The 25,216-nt window shown below is 48.2% G+C and overlaps 1 protein-coding gene across 1 annotated transcript in view; it reads right to left on the bottom strand.

Moving 5' to 3' along the window:
* Positions 1-4,842: 4,842 nt before the first annotated feature.
* PHF8 (PHD finger protein 8) overlaps positions 4,843-25,216 on the bottom strand; it is a 113,949-nt gene continuing 93,575 nt past the window's right edge. Inside the window, exon 21 of the mRNA XM_082263831.1 lies at positions 4,843-5,326. Within this exon, the coding sequence (XP_082119957.1) occupies positions 5,235-5,326 (92 nt within the window). The 3' untranslated portion in view covers positions 4,843-5,234. The remainder of the gene's footprint in view (positions 5,327-25,216) is intronic.

The following is a 25,216-nucleotide window of genomic DNA, read 5'->3' as shown; positions in this document are numbered from 1 at the left end:
AAGTTGGATATTACTTAGTCTAGTTGCAGGCTGACACTCACTGTGTCAATCAAGATTTCACTCAGTTATGCGGTTTACATGCAGAGCAGATGACAATCCTACCAGTTAGGCTGAGTACTGTTTTTGTTATTAACGCAAAACTTAAAAAGTGTTACTAAACCCACGACAATAAATTATGTATATGCAGTAAAGCATGCTGGTTAGACTCACTGTGGAACCTAAGGGGTTAATCCTCTGCAATGTGTAACAAAGCCGTTTGATCGTGTCTTCTCTGACCCTCCCCTTCTTTCACAGTCTCCAAACCATCTCCTGATAGAAAAGCCTTGGGGGAACGCCGCACATGCTCAGTTTGGTGTGCATTGCTAGAGATTTTTTTTTCCTTGGGAGAGTGCATGTGACCAGAACAGGGCCATTCAGCACCGTCCAGAGGGCCAGGGGTCCTGCAGCCGCATAGGACAATCAGGGTAGAATGAAAACTCTTACAAGCTTTAACCAGGCACCATTAGAAAATCACAAGACTGCTCTAACTGCTGATGGGAAATGGTATTTAGCATTTTATATTTTCTAAAACTTTTGCATTTACATGTTCTTTGTACAGTGGGAGATCAGATATAGTGGGTGCAGGCTCCTGGGTTTAGTAACACTTTAAGCCAAAAATAAAAAACAAAAAAAATGACCAGCCTGTGTTTGAACAGTGAAAGGAGAAGCAGAACACTGATGAGATCATCTCTCCGATAGTCTGCTTTCTCATCCGATCAGCATCTAAACCAATTGGCTCCCTATGCTGCTTCTTCCTCACACACTCCAGCTCTGCTGTACTGGGACTGCAAGAGGCTGATGCCAGATCCAATTCAGATAATTACTCTAGTTGCATTTTACAAAATACATAGGATATATTAAAAAAAGGGCTGCAATTTTTTGTGTCTTTTATATCTGGCTGGAGTTCAACTTTAAACATTAGTAAGCAGAGAGTTGCTATGTATACATTCCCTGACAAATGTGCTCCGTTAACAGCAGCTCATTATGGCAGTTTCCTTTACGGCTCATCTGTCAAGGAATGGGTACTACATTGGAACAAAACTAGTTTAAAGACGGAGAGTCAAAATCAGCGGCAAGGGAGGTGGTACAGGTATTAAAGTGGTTGTAAACCCTTACATAAAACTCAATGAAGTGATTGGCATCAGGTGATACACAGAAATTAAACAAATCCTCCTACATAAGTTGTACCTGTCCATCTGCAGTCTCTTCTCTACATCCCTTCAAAGTGCTGAATTTCTAAAGCTTGGTCAAAGAGATTAGAAAAAAAGGGGAGGAGAGATGAAATTACACACTGCAAAGTGTAGGAGATATCCGAGAGCTGATTGGAAGGAAGAGACACCCCCCCCCCCCTCCTCCATACAGCTCACAGGAACAGAGATGGAGGCTGTCCATCTGCTGGTGTAACCTCCCCGTTCTTTTTCTCAAAACTTGTGCGAAGTGATTTCTGCTGATAGAGGAACAAAGCAGCAGACAGAAAAGCCACTTAGTGCCCTTAATTGAGACAAGTATACACTAGAAGGCTCCGATTGACCATCCATAGCCATCAATGGAGCGGCAGATGTCAGCGGACATGTAAGAAAGTACGGTCTGACAATAGTCCGATACCGACCAGAAAGAATGGACTTTAGAGGCTCAAAATGGGAGACCACACATAACTGTAAAACAGTAAATTTATAGTCTCTGCAACTAACTAGCTTGTTAGACCAACTATATGTGTATAGACTTCTAATACCCTTAGTAGAGTACATGTGGATATTGTGGAGGCGTTAACGCTTATGTTCTTAAATCTTATTTTAATGTTGGACAATAAATTTACTGTTTTAGAATTGTATGTGGTCTCCCATTTTGAGCCTATAAAGTCTGTTTTTTCTGGCCAGTATCTGACTGTTGTTCGTACTGTCTTACATTATAAACTTGGATGTGGCTACAAGTCAAAAAAACCTTACTTATCTATGTTCGTGGACACGTGTCTGCTGACACCAGTCGGCATTCGATCTAAACAGGGCTGTTAAAGACGGATGGGGAACTGCAGATCGGACAGTTGGATGGAACAGAGGAGGTCCATTTCAATCCGACCACTCTATAGTGGAGAACAGGCTGTGTGACGGACACAGACCTGTCATCTGCCGGCTCAGAAGGGATCAGCGGAGAGATACTTCGCTTAGCAGGCAGATCCGCTGGACAGAGTCTGTCCAATGTGAAAGGGGCCTTAAGGGATATGTTTTTTTTCATAATTAATGTCTGAAGTTTACAACCACTTTAAATACTCTCTTTAAAGGCATGCATATTTTACTACTTTTTAATTTACCAACAGGGTTTCTTTAATTCCCTCTGCTCTATACATAAATATCTAAAAAAGGGATTCAAAAAGCATTCATTGCAAAAAAAGATCAGTGTATGGTTTCAAAAGAGTACACTGGGTAGGAAGACATTACATATATTCTGGTTTATATAACTAGAGGAGAGAGAGGGTTTGCTCGGATAAAACAGAATTATGCAGAACTGTTGCCATTCCCCTGTACTGTAAATAAGGGTGTCACACACAAACACAGCAGGTTTTTGCTGCAAAACCTACACAACGCTGCATCGCTACCCATCACATTCATCGCAGCTATGGCTGTTCTCATGCACAATATCATAATGCTCCTAGATAGAACTGTGCTAGAACCCTGCTTCTTTTTCCCCATTAAAATATCACATTTTAAAGCATTTTAACTGGAAGCCTTTGCTGCTTATATAACGCTATTACACGTCCTAAAGGATTACTTCACTAGACAGTGAAATATTTCAGTCAAGAATTGTAAAGCAAACGCGTAAAGCCCTTACTAAAGGGACAGCGTTGGCCACTAAGTGCCAGAGCAAAAAGGACCACTGAAAAGTTTCAACCACCTAGGCATAGGGAGGATAGATCAAATGAACTATAAAGAAAAGCATGACCTTTGATTTAAAACCAGCAGATTGGGGCACAAAGACAAATCATATATATAGTACACTCATACTACCTACCACACAAGTGAGTTAATGGCATTACCTTTTAAATACCTTGTGTAATAAAAAAAAAAAAAAAAAAAAACACGACACACAAGGAAAAAAAAAAAAAAGGGGGGGGGGGACTTTCCGCCAAATAAAAAGGCCAGCTACCACCATCCTGCCATCCACATGTGCTTGCTATGGCACGATATCCTCCTATGCACACTGCATCATGAGAGGCAAACAGGTAAGTACACTACCTGCAGAGGTAATAGGAAAATCTAGCCAAAGATTTTGGATAGTTGTGGGAATAGATAGTTTTGTGAGGATCTTACTCCTTCCTGTGTCACCTTCCCATTACTACTGGACAAAAAAAAAAAAAAAAAAAAAAAACACTAAAATGATGAAGGATTTGAACCGGTTAAAGTGGACCTAGGCCTTAGAGGGATCTGACCCTCTTTTCCTGTCTCAATGAAATGTGGTCACTGGCACAGGAATTAAACAAAGCTACTAGGTTTAATCTAAGGGTACAGCACTGGGCTCTGACAAAGTGCTAGTCCTGTTAAAAGGGCCACTAATAGTCATTTAAAACACTACTCCAATTTCTTATGCCTAAAAAACAAAACCACAGCCAAACTAAGGCTGGAGCAAAAAAAAAAAAAAAAAAAATTACTACATGCAGAAGTCTCCCTACAGAGTCTGTCTCACTAATTTTTTTTGGCATTGCAACGGCCCTAAAAATTATGTTCAAAAATGTTCCAACAGAATAAAAAAAAAGAAAAACAAAACATCGATAACAAGCATGTTAGGCCTCGTTCACATGGGGCTCATCAATGAGCACCCCCACGAGGGCCATGTTTATCTGCAGATAACCCACAGGTGTTTAGTGCATCCTCATGCATACAGTCCCATTGCTGCCTATTGGGACACAGCTGCTGCTTCCCGACATCCGTACTGGTGCAAATGCACATCCCTAAATGCAGCGAGTTCAGAAACACACCTGCATGAATGTCAAACCTGGATCACCAGCTGTGTCCATGCCTGCACTGAACACCTGTACAGGTAACCACAGACCTCCTGGAAGGTACGCATTGATAAACCCTGTGTGAACAAGGCCTTAATCTACCAAAAATATGTTGTATGCTTTCACTTTTAAGCAGATGTGGTTTGTTTTTTTCTTTGTAACAATATAGCCCCCTTGGAAGAAATTTGCTTTCAACCATACATTAGTTTCCTGAAAGAAAAAAAAAAGTTCATATATATATATTTATACATGGCAGAGAGGGCAAGGTGGAGATCAGTCACATCTGATGGCTTCCTAATGTCCAGGCCACATTTACTCCACTAGGTCAATGTAATAGAGAGATTTTCTGAATCTTCTTTCGTCAGGTGGGGTGAATATAAGACAGTGCTTCCAGACGTTCACTCGCAGAGTATGAAGATCCGGTTCTTTCTGGTGAACATCTGAGTCCTAATCACTGCTGGGTCACACATTGAGAGGTATATGGTAGCCATATCCGTCAAACTTAAGTGCTAAGGAAAAAAAGCTTCTAGATGTGATACAAACCAAGCACAGTACCATAAGTCATTAGTTCAGTTGTGGTGGGAGACTGTGGCAGGAATAATGAGGCAGTGTAGAAATATCACAAAGTGAGAAAATAATTTGCTATTGCATCTGGTTATCCCTCATCCATGGAGAATCTGACAAAAACAGCCCAAGGTTCCAAAAGGCTAAGACAAGTGCTTTAAGTGGGAGTATTTCCTTGTGAAGCCTATGCAAGATTCCATCAACATAACCAAGTTGGACTGGGAGAAAAAGAAATTAAGGGGGGCTTTTAAACAAAAATTGCTTGCTGTGTTCAAGATTTAAAAGAATAGAAAAAAAAATGTATTAACGGCATCGTTTAGCAGAAGGTTTAGCTGTTCTAGCCACCTTTCAACTAATGCTCTCATGCTTTTTAAAGGACTCTAGTTTGAGACAACGCAAAAGTGAAGGGGACGAAAATCATCTCGTGTCATGTGATTTTTCTGCCATCTTGCTCTCTGTGCAGTCTGGTTTTTATTCTCAGTAAAACAAGTTCATGTCTGTGTGCAGTTCTTACAAAAATAAGTCTTCAGCACAGCTAGGAACCCAGCTCTGCTTTCTCTGTACAATGACCCTAAAAAAGTCCACTCATCCACTCAAGAAGAAAAGGGTCAGCATCAAGAGTGCAAGGGGAAGGAGGTCACAGAAGAAGAAGTTTTCCATTCCGGTGAATCTTTAGGATCTTGCCCAGACGCTGCTTAGCTGTAGCTAAACCTTTCTTGGGTCGTTTTCCTGGGGGGGAAAAAAAATAAATAATAGTTACCTCCTATCTTAAATACTTTGTATATGCAGATCTTTTGTATAGTCTTATAGTTTTTTTCAGAACATATTGAGCCTTCCTTTGATACTAAATGGTAATGGATCTCTTATATTTTTATCAAAAACAAGCCCAAAATGAGAAAAAAAAAAAGAGAAAAATGGGATTTTTGACTTACCGTAAAATCCATTTCTCTGATGTTCATTGATGGATACAGCCCCTCATCTTCATGACTATATGGGGAGTCCCAAAGCAGTGTCAAACATGAGGGGTGGGAACAGTAAGAAAATACCTTCCCCAAAGCTAAACACAGCCAACCAAGTAAGATGGAGCTCAACTATCAACAACTGGAGCTCACCTGAAAAAAATAAAAACACTCTCAAAGAGGACAAGTTCTCTAAATAGCAGCCTGCAAAAACTGTGTGGCCGAAGGAAGCATCCACAGATGCCAACACATCGCCCCTATAAAACTTTGTGAACGTGTGCACAGACGACCAGGTAGCCACCTTGCAAACCTACATCACTAATGCCCGATAACCTGAAGGCCCAGGAGGCACTGAGCGCCCGAGTAGAGTGCGCCTTAACAGGGAAAAGCAGAACCTGACCCTTAATGGAATAAGCCTAAACTACAGTATGACTGATCCATTTGGAAATGGTCCCAGCAGCAGCTGTGATTGAATCCATGCCGGACACCCCTGGAGACGACTTGTTCAATGATCGGAACAGTCTGATTGCTCGGAGCTCAAGTACAATGATCGGTTGCCTGGACTCTTCCAGGGTCCAGATCCCCTGAACACACACTGTGCAGAGGATGCCTCCCCAACCGGACAGGCTGGTGTCCATGGTGACGACTGTCCAGTACAGGGGAAGAAATGAAATGAATTTTCCCTGACTCCCTCATGAAGCCACCAGACCAGGGACTCCCTCATACTCCGGCTCAACAGGATCAGATTGTCCAGAGATTGAGGATTCTTGTTCCATTTCACTATAATCTCGTTTTGCAGAGATCTCGTGTGGAACTGTGCAAACCGAACTGCCGCGAAGGTTGACACTATCAGGCCCAGCACCCGCATGAAAGTCCGAAGAGATGACCGTATGCTGGAAAGCAGAAGCTGAATTGCCTCCTGCAATTTCTGAAGTTTTTCTTGAGGAAGAAACACTATGGCTAAGTCCGAGTCCAGCGTCAGACCCAGATAGTCCAGACTTGTGGACGGAACCAGAGCAGACTTCTAAAGATTCAGAATCCAACCAAACTCGTTCAGAGTTTGAGAGTAATCTCCAAGTTGTCCACCAGAGCAGTCGAAGACTCTGTTCGCAAGAGCAGATCGTCCAGATACCCCAAAACCGCTATCCCACGCTACCGTAGCAACGCTAGCACCGGAGCCAATATCCAAGGAGCAAAGGCGAGACCAAAGGGTAACGCCACAAACTGAGAATGCTCCTCGCCCACAGCAAAGCGGTGGAAGCGCTGGTGGGCGCCACATATTGGGATGTGAAGGTAGGCGTCCTTTATGTCAATGGGAGGCGAGGAAATCCCCCTGATGTAGGGACACCTTCTGTACCCGCACAAAGCAGTTTAGCGCCTTGAGGTCCAGAATGGGACGCACCTTGCCTTCCTTCCTGGGAACTGTAAACCGGTTAGATTAAAAACCTGGAAAATGTTCCAATGTAGGAAAAATCACCCCTTGAAGTAACAAGTCTTGCACTGCCCCATAGAGATCCCCCTAAGCGATCCGGGGACAAATGCAGGTTGGAAGGGAAGAACCTTTCCTGAGGGTACGATGGAAGCGCAATCTTGTAGCCGGAGTGAATGACTTTGTGGACCCACTTGTCCTGGATCAGGGAGGTCCACGAATCCAGGAACCAGTGAAGACATCCCCCCCACCCCAGATACGGGTGAGGGTGCATCTACATACGGAGGAAGTCTTGTTTGCAGGTCTGGCAGAACCTGCTCGGGGCTTGCTGGACCAAGACCTCTTAGAACCCCCAAGTGAGGCCCCCCAAGGGCTTAGATCCCTTGTCTTGAGACCCTGAGGGATGGGCCATTTGTAAGCCGAAAAGAAAGGCCCACATCTGCGACAGGACTCCTTACACTTGAAGGCCGAGGAAGAAGAGTACTCTTCCCCCCTGTGAGGCCTTTGATGATGTCATCCAAGGAAGTGGAATGTGTACAGCAGAAAGAGCTGGAAGGATTCGTTCCGCCCACCTTAGAATGCTTGCTACTCCAGTGGGGCTATATCGCGGCCGACCTAGAGCGGAGCTGCGGTCTGCACACGCTCGCTGGTCGGATTGGGGGGACTCGATTATCCAGTTCATCGCCCAGTCTGACACTTGATTGCAGATCAAAGAGAAACAAAATAATAAAAATAAGAGGGAAAAAAATGGGATTTTTTACTTACTGTAAAATCCATTTCCGAGTCCACCGACGGATGTAGCTGCTACTTAAATCATAGACGGATGGGTAATAAGCCCCTCCCACTAGGAGTGACCAAGAAGAGCCAAAGGCTCCGACATGCCCAGGGGGGCGGGGTCCCTGGGTTATTAGCCCTGGCTTCACCGTTGCATCTTCAGTTTAGTTACAAGCAGTGAATAATAACCAAAACACAACTCTTCAGAGAAAAGAGGTGGGAGCTACATCCATCGGTGGACTCAGAGAAATGGATTTTACGGTAAGTAGAAAATCCCATTTTCTCTTTCGTCCATCGACGGACGTAGCGGCTGCTTTAAATCAGACGGATGGGACTTCCAAAAGCAGTAACCCCTGAGGGGTGGGGAAAGGTCAAACTTAAAAGAATGCAATTCTCACAGCCAACATAGCCAGCTATATAACATGGAGCCCAACAAGCAACAAGACTGCTCTTTAAATGGCGGCCTGCAAAACCTTGCGGCCAAAGGACACATCTGAAGATGCTAACACATCCACTCTGTAAAACTTGGTGAACGTATGTACAGACAACCGAGTAGCCACCTTGTAAACCTGCATTACTGACGCCTGATGGCGGACAGCCAGTTACTCAACGTAGTGTGAGCTGTGACAGAGAAAGGAGGAACCTTACCCTTAAGAGAATAAGCCTTCACCACAGTCTGTCTGATCCATCGAGAGATGGTCGCCGCAGACGAAGCCTGACCCTTACGGGATCCATCCGTATTCACAAACCGAGTCTAACTCACAAAAGGTCTCCAGATACAACCGTATCGCCCGAACCACATCCAAGCAATGCAAGGCAATTTCCTTAGGATGTGAAGGTTTTGGATAGAGTGACGGAAGCACTAGGTCTTCGTTCAGATGGAAGTCTGAAACCACCTTAGGAAGAGACGACGGATTAGGCCGTAACACTACCTTATCTCTGTGTATTACCAGATAAGGAGAGCGGCAAGATATGCCGCTAGTTCAGAAACCCTGCGTGCAGAGGTGATAGCCACCAAAAAGGCAACTTTCTGCGACAAGGCGAGCAAAGAAATGTGTCTTATGTTCTCGAAAGGAGATTTCTGAAGAACCGATAGAACAGAGACCTCCTGGGGGGAAGCCAAATGGCGAACCCCGTGAAGAAACATATGAATCAAAGAGTGCATAGCCAAAGGGCATTGGAAGTGCACAGCCAAGGCTGAGATCTGACACTTAAAGAGTGCCCTACGCCAAGCATTGGTCAACCCCTTTCTGTAGAAAGATCAGGATCCTGCTAATAGCAAAGGATCTAGGATGCAGCTGCAGCGATTCGCACCAAGCAATGTACGCTTTCCATGTACGATGATAAATCTTACGAGAAGTGGACTTCCTAGCCTTGAGTAAGGTAGGGATCACAGAATTGGACAACACCTTGCTCTCAACAGCCAAGCCGTTAAAAGCCAGCGACTGTAAAGCAGGATGGAAGATCGGACCATGAGATAGAAGATCTTCCCGCAGAGGAAGTGTCCACGGACCTGCGACCTTCAGCCGAATCATGTCGGCGTACCATGATCTCCGAGGCCAATCTGGAGCCACCAGAATCCCCTCCAACTCGACCCTGCGTAGCAGGCGAGATAAGAGTTGTAGTGGTGGAAACGCGTAAATGAGCATGTACTGGCTCCAGGGGAGCCACCAGTGCGTCTACTGCATCAGCCAGAGGATTTCTGGACCGAGTCACAAACTTTGAAACTTTCCTGTTTTGTCTAGAGGCGAACAAGTCCCCCACCGGAGAAACTGCTGGTGGAACACTTGTGGATGCAAAGAACACTCTCCCTGATCCAGGGTTTGGCGACTCAGGTAGTCCGCCTGCCAATGGTCTACATCGGGAATGTACACGGCGGATAGGGCTAGGACGCAGTCCTCTGCCCAGCGCAGGATCTCAGCTACCTCCAGAGCCGCCAGGGCACTCCTGGTGCCCCCTTGATGATTGACATATGCCACGGCAGTGACATTGTTGGATTGGACTCGGACAGAACACCCCTTGAGATTGTCCATCCAGTGGAACAGGCTCAACTTGGTTGCTCCCAGTTCCAGAACATTGATTGGGAGCTTGGACTCTTCCACTGTCCAGGTCCCTTGAACTTTCAGGGTGCCCAGCACTCCCCCCCACCGATCAAACAGGCATCTGTCGTTACCACCATCTAGAATACTGGAAGGAAGGATTTCCCGTGGAGAAGATTCGGAGAGCTGAGTCACCAATTCAGGGAGTCCTTGGATCTCTGACTCAAACGAATCAGACTGTCCAGGGATAGAAGATCCATGTCCCATTCGACAAGGATCTCCTGTTGCAAAAGTCTAGTGTGGGCCTGAGCATATGGTACGGCCTCGAAGGAGGACACCATCAGGACCAGCACCTGCAGAGATGACCTGAGAGACACCAGGTCGCAAGCCAGCAGAGACAGAAATCGCTTCCCTTAACTTCTGTAACTTCACAGGAAGTAGAAATACTATTGCCGAAGCTGAATCTAGGATCATCCCTAGATACTCCAGTCTGGTTGTTGGAACCAGGGCAGATTTCTGAAGGTTGAGATTCCAACCGAACTGCTTCAGAGTGTGAATGGTCACCTCCAAATCCCGTTCCAATGTCACAGACGAGTCGGCTCGGAGAAGATCATTCAGGTACCCCAGAATCGCTATTCCTCTCTGTCGTTGCAGAGCGAGGATAGGGACTAACACCTTGGTGAAGACCCTGGGAGCAGAGGCGGGACCAAACAGTAACACCACAAATTGAAAATGGTCCTTGCCCACGGTGAAGCAGAGGAATCGTTGATGCATCTGGCAAAAAGGGACATGGAGATAGGCATCCTTGATATCGATCGAGGCTAGCAGGTCCCCCTGATGCAAGAACATTACCACTGACCGCAGGGACTCCATGCAAAATTTCTGGACGCGCACAAAGCGATTCAGAGTTTTGAGGTCCAAGATTGGACGCAATTTGCCCTCCTTCCGTGGAACAGTAAACAGGTTCGAATAGGACCCTCAAAAGCGTTCCTGATGAGGAATTGGTACAATCACGCCTTGTGACAGCATATCCCGAATCGCTTCCTGCAGCCCCGCAAGGCGGTCTGGGGACAGCTGAAGATTGGAGGGAAAAAATCTGTAAGGTGGACGGGAGCGAAACTATCTTGTACCCGGACTGAATTACCTCGTGGACCCACGTGTCTTGCAATAGTGAGGTCCAAGGATCCGGAAAGAAATTTAGATGTCCCCCCCACCCCTGACGTAGGTGGAGGTGCCCCTTCAGGCAGAAGGGTTCTGCTTGGAGGTGCTGGGGGCAGAGGACTTAAGCTTACCAGCCCACCGTTTCCTGAATCCTTTTCTGCCCGAAGTCCGTTTGGTTTTCTGCGACACATTCGCACGAAAAAGACGCTTCTGGGCTGTAAAGGAAGGACCTCGCTTATGCGAGGGACAGTTACCCTTAGATTAGTGAGGATGGAGTGTGCTCTTTCCCCCAGTGACCGTCTAGATCAAGTCATCCAAGGAGTAACCAAAAAGGAGATCACCCTCCTAAAAGGTAAGATCTGCCAAAAGCTTCTTAGAAGCCTGGTCGGCCGACCAGGTGTTTAGCCAGATCGCACATCTGATGATTACCACTGACACTCTGGCCGCGAGTGGAAGAATGTCCAGGTTAGCATCGCATACAAATTGTAGGGTCTGCAATAATTGGTCAGCGAGTTCCAGGGCATATGACGGTAACGGGGTTACCGTCAGTGCCTCACAGAGGCTTTACCCATTCAAACATAGTCTGAGAGACCAGAATGGTAGTCAGGGCAGGCCTGAGAATAGATCCCACTACCGTATACAGGTGTCGGGATAAGACCTCAATACGTCTGTCAACCGGATCAGGGAGAGATAAGGATTCTGCCAACAGAAAAACCGTGGCCTTGTGAATACCTCCTATCTGGGGGTCCACCTGAGGGGGGACTGTCCATTTGCGTAAGATCTCTTCCTCAAACGGGTAGCGTCTAGCCAAACGTTTGGGAACTGCAATCGTGGGATTAGGTCGCCACCATTGTTCGTCCACTAAGGTGGACAAGACTTCGGGACAAGGTAAAGCCTTGGCCGATTTCTGTTGCCCTGAGGGATCCAAAGGATACCGAGGCTCCTTGAGATTTAGAATCGCATCAGTGATTTTTAGGGTGTCCCTCACTGAGGATATCAAAGCTTCTACCAGCGCCGTTTCCTGTGCCAAGGCGGGTGTGGACTGACTCTTCCGCGTCAGAAAAGTCTGAATGCGGGGACGCATCCTCCAAAAGGGGGTTTGCGTCACCGGCGACCATATCGGCCTCAGAATCCGAGGTCTGAGATGAGACAGGCAAGGGCGTTTCTTAGTAAACCACAATAGCTTTCCATTTTTCTGGACATTTCTTGCATCACAGACAAAGTCACATCATGAGCATTAAAAGTGGGCCCAAACGATACATCGGGGGTCGCAGAGAAACTTGGGGAATACATGTTAGACATATGGCCAAACAGTAGGATTGCACAGTAAGAATGTAAAGAGCAGACAGGGAAACGGGGAAAAACCGGAACCTGCACTGCAAGGAGTTAAACAGAAGCCTCTCCTGAAAACAGGAGCAATGGCCTAAGAGGGAGCACTCCACGTCCAATCGCCAAAGATTAAACGCCCCCTGAGGCTAAGTGAGGTTACAAAAGCAATTATTAAACTCTTCTAGAGTAGTTACCACATGGAGAACACAGCAAGGTCCATCAGCAGCATGGAGAAGAGAAGGTAGAAGGAAACGCCCCCGCCCACAACAGCCAGAAGCTCCTGCGCTATTTTGTCTCTGACTCCAGCAAAATGGCCACCGGCATTACAGTGATAGGGATACCGAGGCAGGCTGCTGAGGCCTGTTAAGGCTGCAAGCCACGGCAAAATGGCGGCTTCACGCCGATGAGCACGTGACCTCGGGCCTAGTGAGGCCAACCCCATTTACAGGCCTGGGGGCCCTGGCGGGGATCATCCCGGCGGATAAACCCCCCCCCCCCCCAAGGTAGCGGTATGAGGAGCAACCATGTAGCCCCCTCCAAGGCCCCCCCCACTGTCCACTAACTGGTATAGCACCTGAGGCGACTTACATAGGGGACCCCCCTCTAAAAGTGTCCCGGGTGTGCAGAGCCCAGGGTAGGGAGAGGTCATTGTAGGAGGGTAAGGTCCCAGGTGACCCCTCATAGTGGAGGAGAGTGGTAGGAGGTATGGGTACCCAAAGGTCCTACTCACCTATGGAGGAGCCCACGTCTGCCCCAGGCCTGCTAGCCAGATGGGGGGGGGGGTAGACTATACATACTGGACCACGCTGCTGTGAGGGTGGGCGTCCATCCTGACAGACTGTCTCTGCACCGCAGTGAGGGCGCTGTCGGCCAAGAGGCACGCTGCAATGCTGGCATGCCAGGTGTGTGCATCCCGGCGGGGCGTTTCACCAGCAGGCCAGTCCCCGTCTGTGGGACTATAGTCGCTATGGCAATCCAGCGCGGAGCTACGGTCTGCCAGCGTTCGCTGGCACAAACTGGGACACCATAAGGCTCTCATATAGCCAGTCCGAAACCCAGCCTGCATTCCACAGGAACTGGAGTCAGCAGCAACAAAAAATAAAATAAAAAATGTGGCAGTGGAAAAAGGGGGGGGGGGGGTAAGCAAACAAGCGGAAGCGGAACAACCCCTGTTGGGGGAAGTTTCACTTTAATGTTTGCCATTACCACAGACAAATTTCCCTACTTGTGAAGTTCACAGCAATATCACATGTATAAATGGATTTTTGTAAAATCTTACCGTAAAATCCTTTTCTCTTAAGCTCATTGACAGACGTAGTCCTCGTTGATTAGTAACAACTCGGGTTATACTGCCCTCTACAGGAGTAGGACTAGACAGGAAAGAAAACGTTCTGGCCACAACCTAGGGGCAGTCCCAGAGGGTATATCCTCTCACTTCCTGCTACAGCAAATCAGTTATGTCACAAAGCAGTGTTTAGAGAATTTAACCCAACCCAACCCAAAACCAGAGGGGCGGGTACTACGTCTGTCAATGAGCTTAAGAGAAAAGGATTTTACGGTAAGATTTTACAAAAAATAGATTTTTGTAAAATCTTACCGTAAAATCCTTTTCTCTTAGCTCATTGACAGACGTAGTCCTCGGTGATTCAGCACCTTCGGGTTATGCTGCCCTCCACAGGAGCAGGACTAGACAGGAAATAAAATGCTCTGGCCACACCCTAGGGGCAGTCCCCGAGGGTATATCCTCTCTCTCTCTGCCACAGCAAATCAGGTATGTCACAAAGCAGTGTTTAGAGAATTTAACCCAACCCAACTCCAAAAGAGAGGGGCGGGTACTACGTCTGTCAATGAGCTAAGAGAAAAGGATTTTACGGTAAGATTTTACAAAAATCCATTTTTCTCTAGCGCTCATTGACAGACGTAGTCCTCGGTGATTCAGCACCTTCGGGACGTCCCAAAGCAGTACCACAAATGAGGGGTGGGAAAAATGGAAATTAAATCCAATCTAGAAGGCCCAACCGGTGCCAACTAGAAGTTTTACAATGCTCATCCTCAATGATGAGACTCAACAAAAAAAATTTTTCAACAGAAAAAATCCTCGAGGTAGACCTCCGGTCTCCTCAAATTGCGGCCTGCAAAACCTTGCGGCCAAATGAGGCATCTGCCGATGCCATCACATCAATTTTATAAAATTTTGTAAAGGTATGTACCGACGACCAGGTGGCCGCCTTACATACCTGGACTACTGACGCCTGATGGCGGAAGGCCCAGGAAGTACTGAGCGCTCGAGTGGAGTGCGCCCTAACAGGGAACGGAGGACTCCGACCCTTAATAGAATAAGCCTGTACCACCGTCTGTCTAATCCATTTGGCGATAGTCGCGGCAGATGCAGGCAACCCCTTTCTGGGGCCATCCGTGATCACAAAAAGTGAATCCGTCTTACGGAATGATTCCGTAGCCTTCAGGTATACCCTGATTGCCCGAACCACATCCAAGGAATGCAACGCATGTTCCCGATGATGATTGGGCTGAGGACACAAGGAAGGTAGTACAATATCTTCATTCAGATGAAAATCTGAAACCACCTTAGGAAGAAAGGATGGCTTAGGATGAAGTACTACCTTATCCCTATGAATCACTAAGTATGGGGACTGGCATGATAATGCAGCCATTTCTAACACCCTGCGAGCAGAAGTGATAGCCACCAAGAAGGCCACCTTCTGGGATAAAGTAAGCAAGGGAATCTCCCTGATGTTTTCAAAGGGAGGTTTCTGTAGAACCGACAAAACCAAATTAAGATCCCAGGGCGGTAAGGGAGCGCGGACTGGTGGAGCCAGGTGCCGCACCCCCTGGATGAAATTCCGCACCAAGGACTTGGTAGCTAAAGGTTTCTGAAAGAAGATTGCGAATGCTGAAACTTGACCCTTGATGGTGCTCAAGGCTAGTTTCTGCTCAACCCCTTTTTGCAAAAAGGCCAATATTCGAGTCACCGAATAGGTACGTGGAGGAAATCCTAAAGATTCGCACCACGCGATATAAGTCTTCCATGTGTGATAATAGACCTTGCTGGAAGTCGCTTTCCTTGCTTTAATAAGGGTAGGAATGACTGAAGCTGACAACCCTCTGTCCTTCAGTACTTGGGTCTCAATGGCCAGGCCATTAAAACCAGCGACTGTAAAGCACGATGGTAGATTGGTCCTTGAGACCGCAGACACTCCCTGAGACGAAGTTCCCATGGAACGTCTGCGACTAGCATGTCCAAGTCGGCCAGGCCGGCTTGACGAGGCCAGCCTAGAATTTCTAGGACCACTGGCGCTGACTGGATCTGAACCAGGCGTCCCTAGAGCTATCTGGCCCCGACCATCCGAGAAAGTCTGGTTGTTTTCTGTTCCCACACATTTATCAGACACCTGATTCCAATCAGGAACGGTGATCTTTCCTGGTTGAACCTCAGGGACCGAAGTCACCTGGCTAGAGGCTTCTTGGTCTGTCTGGTCAACCAGATCCGATTCCTGTGGGGAATTAAGACTAATCTTTGGAAAAGGTAAAGGAAAAGATCTGTTCAGGGAACTGTGACTACCGCTCCCTGTAGTACTTAAAAGTTGGAAGGGAAGAATCGCACCGGTAGCAGTAGTCGATGCTCGATCTAATGTCCTGAATACCGGTGAAAACGTCCCCCCACCCTCAAACCGGGTGGGGGCGCACCTTCAGGCTGTGTAATCCTTTGCTTCGGGTTTGGCTGAGTCGGTCCTCTGTTTGTCCGACCAGCCCTTCTTGAACCCCCCTGGAGGAGCCTTGCCTTTCCCGCTAGTTCCAGCCAGGTGTACGAACCCTTTATGGGCAGTAAAGAAAGGTCCTCGCTTGCTACGAGGTCCCTTAGTTTTAGCCGCCTGTGGCAAGAAAGTGCTCTTGCCTCCAGTGGCAGCCTTAATGATCTCATCTAGGGTGACCCCAAATAAGCGATTCCCCTGAAAGGGGAGATTCGTTAAGGTCTTTTTGGAACCTAGGTCCGCTGATCAGCACTTCAACCACAGCACACGTCTGAGGATTACCGCTGACATAGATGCATGCCCCAATAGAGGGGTAGCATCCAAGGCTGCATCACAGATAAACTGTAGTCCTTGTATGATCTGTTCCATTAAATCAGATGTTCCCTGGGGGATATCTTTCCCCTTCAGGTCATGGCGCACCAATCTCGCCCATTCCGTAAGTGTCTGGGAAACTAGACCAATGACAATTACTGGTCTAAATGCTGACCCTATTAGGGAAAAAATAGTGCGGGACTCCGCTTCCACCTTCCGATCCACCGGATCCTTAAAGGACGAAGTGTTCTCTACTGGAATAACCGTGGCTTTATTCAGCCTGGAAATAGGTGGGTCCACCACTGGTGGTACCGTCCATTTCTTAATGAGGGATTCCTCAAACGGATAGCGTCTAGCAATGCGTTTGGAAATAGTAAAGGTACGCTTAGAATGCTCCCATTCTTCTTTAATTTTATTACCAAAACACTTGGGTACAGGAAAAACCTTCACCGTCTTGGTGGGTTTGTTAGTACCAAAGGGAATCTCTGTTTCAGTTGCCTCTGCCGGTGAAACCTCAAGTCTTAATGTTTCCCGAACCGCCACAACTAGCGCGTCCACCAAAGCTTCTTCCCGAATTATGGCGGAAGTATTAACGTCCTCCTCACTGTCTGAGGGAACTTTACCTGAGACAACAGCCCTTGCAGAGGGACCTGCAGCTGTAATGACCATCTCAGACTCTGAGTCTGAAGTGTCCGATAATATAGGGGTAGGCGGGGGTCGCTTTCTTGACCCCCGTCCCTGACAGGCCGTCTCCACCCGAGCCACCAAAGACTCCAAAACTGCTGTAAATGCATCCATACTCTGTGCACCGGCGGGTCCCGTGGCCCCCTCGAGGGAAGCAGGTGGGGGTACTTGTGTGGCAGGGTCCATGATGATTCCAGTAACTACCCGGAAAATTCAATCCAAAATTAAAATAAAAACTTTTTTTTTTTTTTTCCAGACCCCCAGCGCCACAAAAGCCCCTCAGTGTTACCTGCTAGGGATCCCTATCGAGCGAGAGAGAGAGAGAGAGAGATAGACCCCCAGGCTCACCACTTGATGCTCAGAGTTCACTGCAACAGGTTACAGCGCTGTCTCCACAAACAGGAAGTCTTTTGGCTGGCTGCCCGGGAAGAAAGGAGGCGGCTCCGCCCCTCTGCACGCCTTCCGGCGCCTCCCCTAGCTCCACGAGGTGTTTGAGTCACCTCAAACATGGCTGCCCCCATGCTGCAGACACGAGGCTACGCCAAAATGGCGGCCTCGCGCGATCTACGGCGGTCTGTTCCAGCATAGCGGCGTCCTGCAGAGTAACTAGGCATCGCAATCTCTTTCTCTCATGGAGATCAGCTTGACCGGCGGTACCGAACCCTGGCGGAACCGGGTGGCCGTCGGGAGACATGCTTCAGCTGGAGGAATGACCTGGCAAGCCGCATACATGTCCTGTGGCTTCTGACAGGTAGGATACTTCTATTCTCACAGTAAGATTTCATTGCTGCCACATATTACAATCATTTAAATATACTTTGTAATTTAGATTGTCAGCTCCCAAACCAAGCCTACTGGCTTTTTGTCCACACAAATCACTTTCAATATAGGGGGATCTGTGCTATGTTATAGGATAGAGGGGAACCCATCCTTACCATTACAGAGAGGGGCCCGCGTTCACCACAAGACCCGTCAGGGGGAAAGGGGGGAACATACTACTCACCATACCGGAACCAGGCGGGCGCCAACTCCTGACAGTACCCCTCTCCACCGAGGTAGGAGGGCTGTCGACCAATACGGACGCCGTGACTCATGGTCTTTGGCGTTTCAGCGAGACGTTTAACTCGCAGGGTCAGTCCCTTCAGTGGGACTATGTCGGGGTCGACCCAGCGCGGAGCTATGGCCTGCACGCGCTCGTAGGCTGAACTGGGGTGACCATGGGATCTCAACATCCAGCCCGTCGCCCAGTTCAGCTTTCTTGCTTGAAGATCTCACAGGAACACTGGAGAAAAAAAGTTGTCTAAAAAAATCTTTTAAGAAAAAAATCCTGCCAGGACCGAAGATCCCAGCAAGGTATCTAGGTCCTTACTCCTGACTAGACAGAAAAAAACTGATTTGCTGTGGCAGAGAGAGAGGATATACCCTCGGGGACTGCCCCTAGGGTGTGGCCAGAGAATTTTATTTCCTGTCTAGTCCTGCTCCTGTGGAGGGCAGCATAACCCGAAGGTGCTGAATCACAGAGGACTACGTCTGTCAATGAGCGATAGAGAAAATCCATTTTTCTCTGTCGCTCATTGACAGACGTAGTCCTCGTTGATTAACAACAACTCGGGACGTCCCAAAGCAGTACCACAAATGAGGGGTGGGATAACAGAAATCAAAATCCAGAAGGCCCAACCGGAGCCAACCAGAAGCATCAAGGACTCATCGAGCAAAAAGATGAGACCCAAGTGAAAAACCCAACAAACCCTTGAGGTAGACCAACAGTCTCCTCAGATTGCGGCCTGCAAAACCTTGCGGCCAAAAGAGGCATCTGACGATGCCATCACATCAACTTTATAAAATAATGTAAAGGTATGAACCGACGATCAAGTCATCGCCTTGAAAACCTGGATCGCCGACGCCTGATGGCGGAAGACCCAGGAAACACTAGGCGCCCGAGTAGAGTGCGCCTTAACAGGGAACGGAGGATTCCGACCCTTAATAGAATAAGCCTGTACCACCGTCTGACTGGTCCATCTAGATATGGTCGCGGCAGACACAGGCAACCCCCTTCTAGGGCTATCCGTGATCACAAAAATTTAGTCCGTCTTACGAAACAAGTTCGTAGTAGTCAAGTGTACCCTGATTGTCTGAACCCCATCCATGGAGTGTAATGCAAACTCCCAAGGATGGCTAGTCTTAGGACACGGGGAAGGTAACACAATATTTTTATTCAGATGAAAACTCTGAAAACCACTTTAGGAAGGAAGGATGGATTCGGAAGAAGAACCACCTTATCCCTATGAACCACCAGATATGGGGAACGACAAGATAATGCGGCCAGTTCTGACACCCTGCGTGCAGAAGTAATGGCCACCAAGAAGGCCACCTTCTGGGATAATGTAAGCAAGGGAATCTCCCTAATATCTTCAAAGAGAAGTTTCTGAAGAACCGACCACACTAAATTAAGATCCCAGGCGGTAAGGGTGCACGCACTGGCGGAGCCAGATGTCGCACCCCCTGGATGAAATTCCGCACCAAGGAATGATTAGCCAAAGGTTTCTGAAAGAAGATTGCTAACGCTGAAACCTGACCCTTGATAGTGCTCAAGGACAGTTTCTGCTCAACCCCTTGTTGCAGACAGACCAAAATTCGGGTCACCGAATAGGTATGTGGGGGAAATCCAAGAGATTCACACCACGCAATATAAGACTTCCATGTGCTGGAAGTCGCTTTCCTTGCTTTAACTAGAGGTAGGAATAACTGAAGCTGACACTCCCTTGTCCTTCAGTACCTGGGTCTCAATGGCCAGGCCATTAAGCCAGCGATTGTAAAGCAAGATGGAAGATCGGTCCCTGAGACTGCAAATCCTCCCTGAGAGGAAGTCTCCAAGGAGCGTCCGCGACTAGCCTCACCAAGTCGGCGTACCAGGCTCGACGAGGTCAGTCCGGAACTTCCAGAATAACTGGAATTCCCTCCATCTCTATCCTGCGAAGAAGTTCCCGCAGTAACTTGAGAGGATGGAAGGCATGCCGTAGCTGATACTGCCCCCATGGGGCGATCAGCGTTTCTGCTGCGTCCGCTAGAGGATCGCAGGTGCGAGCTACAAACCTCCGCACCTTCCCGTTAAGCCAAGGTGCCAACAGATCCACAACCGGGGTGCCCCAATGAAGGGACAGCTAGTGAAAAAACTCTGGATGAAGAGGCCATATGCGATTGGATCCGAATCGGGCTGCTCTAGAGCTGCTCGATCCAGTAAATCAGACAAAATCTGATCGCTCTCAGTTCCGATACCCTTATTGGTAATCTGGATACTATCGGAAGAAATGACTTCCCCTGGTTGAGCATCGGAGGCTTCCTGGTCCGCTCGCTCAACTGGATCCGATTGTCCAGGGAATCGGAATTCTGATTCCATTAAAAAAGAATCTCCTAAATGTCTATGGACGTCAGGAAATCCCCCTGATGCAGGGAGGCCCCCACTGTTTGGATGGACTCCATCTTTCCCCAAGTCCAGAAATTGGACGCACCTTGCCCTCTTTCCTGGGCATTGTGAACAGGTTCGAATAGAACCCCTGAAACCGTTCAATGTTAGAAGGGAAGAATCGCACCGGTGGAAGTGATCGAAACTCGATCCTGTATCCTGACCGTATGACCTCGCGAACCCCTTAGTCCGGGGTTCTGGCAAGCCATGGATCCGGAAACCGGTGAAGACATCCCCCCACCCCAGAGATGGGTAGGGGCGCATCAGGCTGTATTCTTCAGGCTTGGCTGAGCCGGACTTTTTGTTTAGCCGACCAGCGCCCTTTGAAAACCCTCTGAAGGGGGTTTGGAGGGTTTCGCCTTATCGCCCGCCCTCGCGGAACGAACAAACTCTTTATGAGCAGAAAAGGAAGGTCCTCGTTAGTTACGAGGTCCTTTTATCCTAACAGTCTGTGGCAAGACCGTGCTCTTGCCCCTAGTGAGATCCTTTATAATCTCAACCAAACTAAATGGCAACCACTTGCCTAAGGGTTGACCCTATCAGGGAAAAAATGACGCGGGATTCCGCTTCCACTTTTTCGATCCACCGGATCCCTAAAGTACGCAGCGTCCTCCAACGGGATAACGGTGGCTTTATTTGGAAATTGGTGAGTCCACTACAGGTGGTACCGTCTATCCTTTAAAGAGGGATTCCACAAACGGATAGCGCCAAGCCATGCGTTTGGAAATAGCAGGGGTTCGTTTCAAAACGACCCCATTTGGGTAAAGGAAAATCCTTCGCCTTTTTGGTAGGCTAACAAGTACCAAAAAGGAATCTCAGTCTCAGCTACCTCTGCCGGTGTAACCTCAAGACTAAAGGTTTCCCGGACGGACACAACTAGTGCATCCACCACTCTAGTGCTATGGCGGAGGCAGAAACGTTCTCCTCACTGTTGAGGAGACATTACCTGAGACAACAGCCCCATAAGAAGGACCTGCAGCTGCATTGACCAGCTCCGAATCCGTATCTGAAGTATCAGATAAAAAATAGGGGTAGGCGGGGGTCGCTTCTTGACCCCCGTCCCTGACAGGCCACCTCCACCCGGGATACCAAAGACTCCAAAACTGCTGAAAATGCATTAAAACAAGTGGGGTACTGGAGGGTCCTGCGGCCACCTTGAGGGGATAAGGTGGGGATACATATGCGGCAGGGTCAATGATTATACAAGACATTTGCCAGCAACAAAAAAATAAAAAATGACAAAGTAAAAAACTTTTTTTTTTGTAATCCCCCAGCGCAACAGCGCCCCTCAGTGTTACCTGCCTTTTTGGACCCCACAGAGAGAGAGAGAGAGACCCCAAGGCTCATCCCTGATGCACAGAAGTTTTCTATCAGCCTGCTCAGTGCTGTCCTGTTACAGACAGGAAGTCTTTGGCCCTTTTTCCTGGGTAAAGGAGGCGGCTCCGCCCCTTAACACGCCTTCCGGCGCCTCCCCCTGGCTCCACGAGGTGTTTCGTCACCTCAAACATGGCCGCCCCCATGCTGGAGACACGAGGCTACGCCAATATGGCGGCCTCGTGTGATCTGCAAGACAATGGCGGCGGCCTGTTAGGATAGCGGTGGCTAGCAGCGGCCTGCGGGATGCTGTATTCGGCCTAGCGGCCTGCGGGAGTGCATCGGCCCCACAAACTTCACCCTGGATGGTGATAAGCCTGGCCAACGGTACAGGACCCTGGCGGGCCGTATGCGGTCCGTGGGTCGTCGGGAGATGCCACAAAACAGTGCTGTGCAGCCCGTGGAAGCTGGAGGAATGGCGATCTGGACTGCAGTACTCAGGCATAGGCATCAGCCTGTGGACCTTCAGTCATCCTTACAGACTTACAATGACTTTAGATCGTCAGCTCCCAAACCAAGCCTCCTGGTTATATTTCACAAAAATCACACTCAAATGGGGGATCTGTGACTTATTATTAGGATAGAGGGGAGATCCATCCTACCATCCCAGAGAGGGGCCCGCGTCCACCACAAACCCGACAGGGGGAGAGGGGGAACATACTACTCACCATACCGGAACCAGGCGGGCTCCAACTCCTGACAGAACCCCTCTCCACCGGGGTGGGGGGGCTGTCGACCAATATGGATGCCGTGACTCTGTTGGTCATTGGCGTCCAGGCGAGACGTTTAACTCGCAGGGTCAGTCCCTGTCCAGTCGGACTATGTCGCGGCCGACCCAGCGCGGAGCTATGGCCTGCACGCACTCGTAGGCTGAACTGGGGTGACCACTGGATCTCAACATCCAGCCCGTCGCCAGTTCCAGCTTACTTGCTTGAAGATCTCACAGGAAACTGGAGAAAAGAGCTGTCTAAAAAATCTTTCTAAGAAAAAAATCATGCCAGGACTGAAGATCCCAGCAAGGCATCTAGGTCCTTACTCCTAACTAGACAGAAAAAAACTGATTTGCTGTAGCAGGAAGTGAGAGGATATACCCTCTGGGGCTGCCCCTAAGGTGTGGCCAGAACGTTTTCTTTCCTGTCTAGTCCTACTCCTGTAGAGGGCAGTATAACCAGAGTTGTTATTAATCAACGAGGACTACGTCTGTCAATGAGCGACAGAGAAATATTATTTATGGTCTGTACCTGTAGTAGGGTCAAGAAACAATAGTGTGCATTTTGCCCCCCCCCCCCCTTTTTTTTTTTTTTTTTTTTTTTTTTTACACGCTTGTTTGACTGGACAAAAAGATGCAAAGTGAGTTTTTCTGCATTCTGGGGAGAAAGTTTTACTAAACAAACACTGTTATAGCCAATTACACACTGTCACGTGTGGTACTGTTGACTCCCGATTGTTCGTACGAGACCAGGATCTGATAGGGATAGCATTATTGGTCTCTGTGTTGGGGGCTCACTATCACAAATGCTTCTAGCACACCCGTACGTCCTTGGGTTTAAGTGGTTATACCGGGATGATGCCTACACCTACAGTATCACCCCAGTAGCATTTGCAGCCGGCTATACCCTTTTAGGTAGAAGTGATCCGAGTGGCTATGTAGCCACTCAATCACTTCTGCGGGTGGTGGAAGGGGGTCCCACCCCCCTCCCACAGGCTCTCTCAGGCTCTCCGGTCCCATCGCGGAGGCCGGGAGTGATGCGGCCAGCGGCGATGGCTGCCTGGGACAGAGAGAGAGGAACGGAGGTCGTTCCACTCTCTCTAACCCTGGAAACCAGGCACGACGAGTATTCATCACTTCTGGTTCCACCCCTTTGTTTACTTGGCCATCAGCGGCCAGAGTAGCAGCCGGTCGGATCGCTCTCAGTCTGAGGGGCTGCATGGGGGGCCAGAGAAGAGATTTGGTGTCTAATAGACTCCAAATCTCTGTATAAAGGAGGACCTGTCATGGTCCATGCTATCACAAGAGATGTTGTTCATCGCTTGTGATAGCAATAAAGTTGGTACAAAAAAAAAAAAAAATTGCAGGCCCTATCCCACTGTGCTTAGACGCAAAAGCGAACGCATAGGTTACTCCCGCACGTATATGAAAAACGTTTATAGCACAACATGTGAGGTATTGTCGCAAACGTCAGAGCGGGAGCAACAATTCTAGCACCAGACCTCCTGTGCCAATCTAAACTGGTAACCTGTAAAGGAATTTGAAGCACTGTAGTTTGCCGCCATTCCACGGGTAGATGCAATTTTAAAGCGTGACACATTAGGTATCTATTTACTCAGTGTAACATTTTTCACATTATACAAAAAAATTGGGCTAACTTTTCTCTGATGTTCATTGAAAGACAGCTCCAAAATCTTCTTGACCATTGGGTTATTCTGCCCCCTACAGGAGTAGGCAGGAAAAAGCTTTACTATGCCTATGGGGCAGTCCCAGGGGGGAATAATTCCACTTCCTGCAACAGGCATTCAGTTTAGTTGCAAGCAGCGTCTGAAGAAAAATAACCCAACTCAATAGAGGGGTGGGTGCTGTGTCCATCAATGAACATCAGAGAAAAGGATTTTACAGTAAGACAAATATCCAATTTTTTTTTCCGTTCATTGATGGACACAGCTCTAGAATCTTCTTGACCATTGGGACGTCCCAAAGCAGTGTCAAACATGAGGGGTGGGACAAAATACAGCAGAAAAAAAATCTCAAAAGCTAAATCTAGCCTACCAGGTAACATGGAGCTAAACCAGGAACTTGAGCTCACCTGAAAACAAACCCTCAAAGAGAACCAGGTCCTCAAACGGCGGCCTGCAAAATTTTGCAGTCAAAAGCAAGATCCGCAGATGCCAGCATATCTATTTTATAAAAATTTGAAAAGTGTGAAAGTGTGCACAGACGACCAAGTGGCCGCCTTGCCAACCTGCACCACTGACGCCTGATGGCAGCAGGCACTAAGCGCCTGTGTAGAATGCACCTTAACAGGGAATGGAGGAACCTGACCCTTGATGGAATAGGCCTGCACCACTGCCTGTCTTGTTCATCTGGAAATAGTCAAGGCAGACACTACCTACTTTTTGCGAGATCCATCCATAAGGACAAATAGCAACGCTGAATTCCTAAACTACTCAGTTGCCGCAAGGTACACCCTGATCAACCGACCGCAATGCAGAGAGTGCAAACCAATATCCTTGGGATGTTTAGGCTTAGGACACAAGGAAGGCAACACAATATTCAGATGGAAGCCAGAAACAACCTTAGGAAGGAACGACTGACAAGGGTGAAGCACCA

The sequence above is a fragment of the Pelophylax lessonae genome (assembly GCF_965119305.1).
Source record: "Pelophylax lessonae genome assembly, chromosome: 7".
NCBI lineage: Eukaryota > Metazoa > Chordata > Amphibia > Anura > Ranidae > Pelophylax > Pelophylax lessonae.
Note: the sequence above shows the minus strand (reverse complement) of the source record. Positions and strands in the feature narration are given on the sequence as shown.